At 43.2% G+C, this 3,747-nt stretch overlaps 1 protein-coding gene across 1 annotated transcript; it reads right to left on the bottom strand.

Moving 5' to 3' along the window:
- Positions 1-2,501: 2,501 nt before the first annotated feature.
- Positions 2,502-3,732, bottom strand: GATC (glutamyl-tRNA(Gln) amidotransferase, subunit C). The gene is made up of 3 exons (XM_008939018.1): positions 3,431-3,732; positions 2,934-3,037; positions 2,502-2,557 (listed from the first exon to the last, which is right to left on the bottom strand). The coding sequence occupies exons 1-3, from the start codon at positions 3,730-3,732 to the stop codon at positions 2,502-2,504; spliced, it is 462 nt and encodes a 153-aa protein (XP_008937266.1).
- Positions 3,733-3,747: the final 15 nt, after the last annotated feature.

Genomic DNA, 3,747 nt, shown 5'->3' with positions numbered 1-3,747 from the left:
AAGTAACTGCAGAAAGAAAAGTGGGACAAGTCTCTGCTCTCAATTCCTACCAGAGAAATATGAAAAAAATAACAAATCCAGAAAAAAAATCAGTTCAAAGCTTAAGGAACGTGCAGCCTTTGAGGGTAGTGAGTAACAGTGGATCCTACACAGGAGCTGTGATTTCTTGCACCAGCAAAGAGAGCTGTAGGGCTTTTCACTCAGCCTTGGTTTTCCATTAAATACATAGCACATAATGAACGGCTCAAGAGAGAACTTGTCGAAGCAGTTTGTACACGTTCTTAAGAGCAAGTCACTAATGGCTGAACCTAGCACCAGTGCTCTTCAGGGCTGTTTTTTTCAAATTATGATATGTGTAATATGCTTGGTGGACTTTTGAGATGTTAAGAAACAAAGCATGTGTATCATTAATCTCTAACTTGGATTACTTGTTGTTTGCAGGGATGTGGACATGCAGTCCATTGGAGTGGTCGTTATGGCCATGCTCAGGACCTCCTCTGCCAGTCAGCTGGCAGGACCTGATGGTGTTTATTATGTAGACGTGCAGAAAGGTGGAATGGGAGCAATTGCTTTTCTCTGCAAAAAGATAGATAACAGGCACTGCAGAAGCTGGATGATGTCATGGCTCATGAGGTGAGTTTGTGCCCCCAGGGGAAGCACTGCATGCAGTCATGGAGGAGCAGGAGCCTGCTTTCCTTCTGTCAGGCTCTCAAGAGCCATATCAGCACTCAAAACTGGTGAATCAGGGGGCTTTTCTAGCACTTCTGAAGAAAATTCCACGGTGGCTTAGCTTGTCATGATCTCTTCTAGTGCATGGAGTTACAATTCAAATAAATAATTATGGATTCTTAAATCCCTACAGGAACAGGGCACCACCCAGGAAGAAAGGTTTGTTTTTCAGCTTTTTACTACACTCTTTATGGCCTGGAAGTGAATGGTCTGGACTGCTTGGTTCTAGTTTGCTGCAGTATTCTTCTTTCAGCAGGTCTCTAGTTGCTTTCAGTGAGCCTTGGCTTCTCTCTTCTCTGACTGATGGAGGTTCTGTGAGGAAGCCTTAACATTCTCTGCCAGGATATGATGTTGGCAAGGTGGGTTGTTTGCTGGAGCAGTCTTGCCCTTATCATGTGATGGTTTTCTGGCCTCTGAGCCAATTAGGCAGAGTCAGGGAGGCTCACTTTATTCTTGGAGCTGTGCTACTTTGCAACAACCACTTTACTGTGGCTGGGCTTTCTATGAGAAACATCCCATCTGGTAGCTGAGGTGCTTTCCCCGGTGATTTCCTTACAGAATCTGAGGCACTGGTACGTGACTGTTACATGAGGGTGACAGGCTGAGACCAACAGTTAACTCTGTTACTTTTCAGCACCATCTTGCAAACAAACAGAAATGTCGCTGCACTAATTCCATCTATTTTTTTCACCTCAAGATGGAAACTTTCCAAGCCAAAATCAAAACTGAGCAGCACGAAAAGCATCAAGAACTGTGTGCTCAAAGTTACTTTATCTCCAGGATATTATCATAGCAGTCTGGGGAGTAGTTTCTACTACTCTGAGATCTGAAGTTCAGTATCCTTATAACCAAATTATAGCTTGTCAAGTGGTGATATTGAGGTGGTGTTTGTATAAATCTGAAGAGCAGAGCTGGACACATTAAAGGTGAAGCAATTTCATTCTTTATTTACAAGCTTAGCCACACAAGATGATTTAACACAAACAACTGCAGTGCTTTGTTTGAGATGAAAAAATGGTTTAATCCAGAAAATATTGCCAGTGTCACTACAGATATACATCTAGTGGACAGAAATACTTATGGCAATTTTATTTTTAGAGCAGCTATTTCTGTACTTTCTCAAATTATGTAAAACTCCAGGTATTTAACTTGTGAGAATAAAAATACAAAGTGGGAAATAGAAGGTAACCCATACAGACATGGAGCACAGAGATAAAATGGAAATACTCAGTAGAAGCAAAGTATTTGAGTGAATCATCTTCTCAAAGTGCCTTTCATTGCCTAATGAAAATCTGAGTTCTGTCTGTCACAGAGACACTTTGCAATATTACAGACTCCTCCTCCATACCAGACTTTGTTACTTCTGACAGGGTCAGGGCCAGAGTTGAGCTAAAGATAAGAAGTAGGCAAATACAGCCTTCCAATCTGTCTTGTTTTCCTGACAAACTTGTTAAGAAAAAATATAGTGTTCTGGGTTATTTAATCATTACCTTTTAATGTTCTCATTAAAGCCTTTAAGCCATTCAGTATCTTAAACATCAAACTCACTTAGCTAATAAAAGCACTCAGGTCATCTGTCATGCTGCCTTCCAGCTTCATAAACATGGAATATTTCAGGAACACAACTTTTTACACATTCCTTCTTCTGTAAATTGTCTTGCAAGTGCTCTTCTTTTGACGAAAATACATACCAAGGTATTTCAGCTGTGACTGCATAAAACTTAGTTCTCCCAAATAAAATACTGAAACGGCGTTTGGGTTCTGGGTTTTTGCTAAAAGCCGTGCAGAAAAGTCTCTCGTTCTTCTAACTTTGGTAAAGGGATGTTACCTGATAGAAAACAAAACCAGAGGTGTGTGAGATTGGCTGCAAGTTACCCTCTGGGTAGTACCACTTGGCACAAACGTGCTTCTCCAGTTGATTGAGTATGTACAGGCAGCGTCGATGCCCTGAGCAAGGGATGCAGGTCCTCTCTGACTTCCTGTAAAGAACTGCCCAACCTGTGCAGTAACTTTCAAGCCAGATTAGCTACTGAACTGCTTCTGCACCAGTGGCTGCAAACTTCAATACAGATAGCTGCAGTTAGTGATTTTAGGGCCTCCTTATTACTAGCTGGTATTTCAGAAAATAAATGCAGCTATAGCAGGTTATATCCCTCAGGTTAATTCAAGCAAGATTAAGAGATTTTTTATAAGCACAACAGTACCTGGTGGGGCCACAAAATATTCCTCTACTTTCTCTCTGGCATTTTTCAGCAGCTCTTTTGTGCAGTTGCCTTCTGTAACATCATCTTCTCTGAGGTACAGACACCTGAAGAACAAAGATGACTAGCCTGTCTTTAAGCTATGCCATGACTGTGAAGTAGGAAGTGTGGCTTACCTCTAAACCTGGTTTTGGTCTGAAGTAAGCAGTAAGACAAGCACTGGAAACATTGCAATACATTTTGAAGCAACTAAGCCACAAGCAGATATTTGGGGAGCAGCACATGCAGATCACCCATGACAAGGTACATGATGGAACTGGAGTTCATCTTTGCCACTCTCACAGGTAAAGGTCAGGGGTACCACTGACACCTCCCACACAGAACCCAGCACCACTTTGCTGTATACGAAGGGCCAAATGCATAACCAGGGTGAAAAAAAGTTACTAAAGCAAATAATTTGTTACCTTAACAATTAAAAGGAAGCCACTAATATTCGTTACCTGTCCTCCAGGACTGAATCCATCGGTTCTACACCATCGGTGTTCACTTCCTGAAGCTGATCAGCAAACTGGATGGCTTGCTGCAGCCGCTCTACGCCCTCCGCATCCCGGAAATCCACCAAGGCCAGGTGTTCCAGGCGGTCCAGCAACTCCACCGACACCCTCTGCTGCACAGAGAAGGCCGAGGTGAGCGCGGGTAACACGGTGCTGCCTTTGGCCGAGCCCTCGCTGCGCGGCAACCCCCGCGCGCACACCTCTGGCACGCGTTGGTTTCCAGAAAATCGACCGTAATCAAACTGCATCCTCCCCCCGACCTC

Source organism: Merops nubicus, unplaced genomic scaffold, assembly GCF_000691845.1.
Source record: "Merops nubicus isolate BGI_N331 unplaced genomic scaffold, ASM69184v1 Scaffold50604, whole genome shotgun sequence".
Taxonomy (NCBI): Eukaryota; Metazoa; Chordata; class Aves; order Coraciiformes; family Meropidae; genus Merops; species Merops nubicus.
This window is presented reverse-complemented; position numbering and strand designations above follow the sequence as displayed.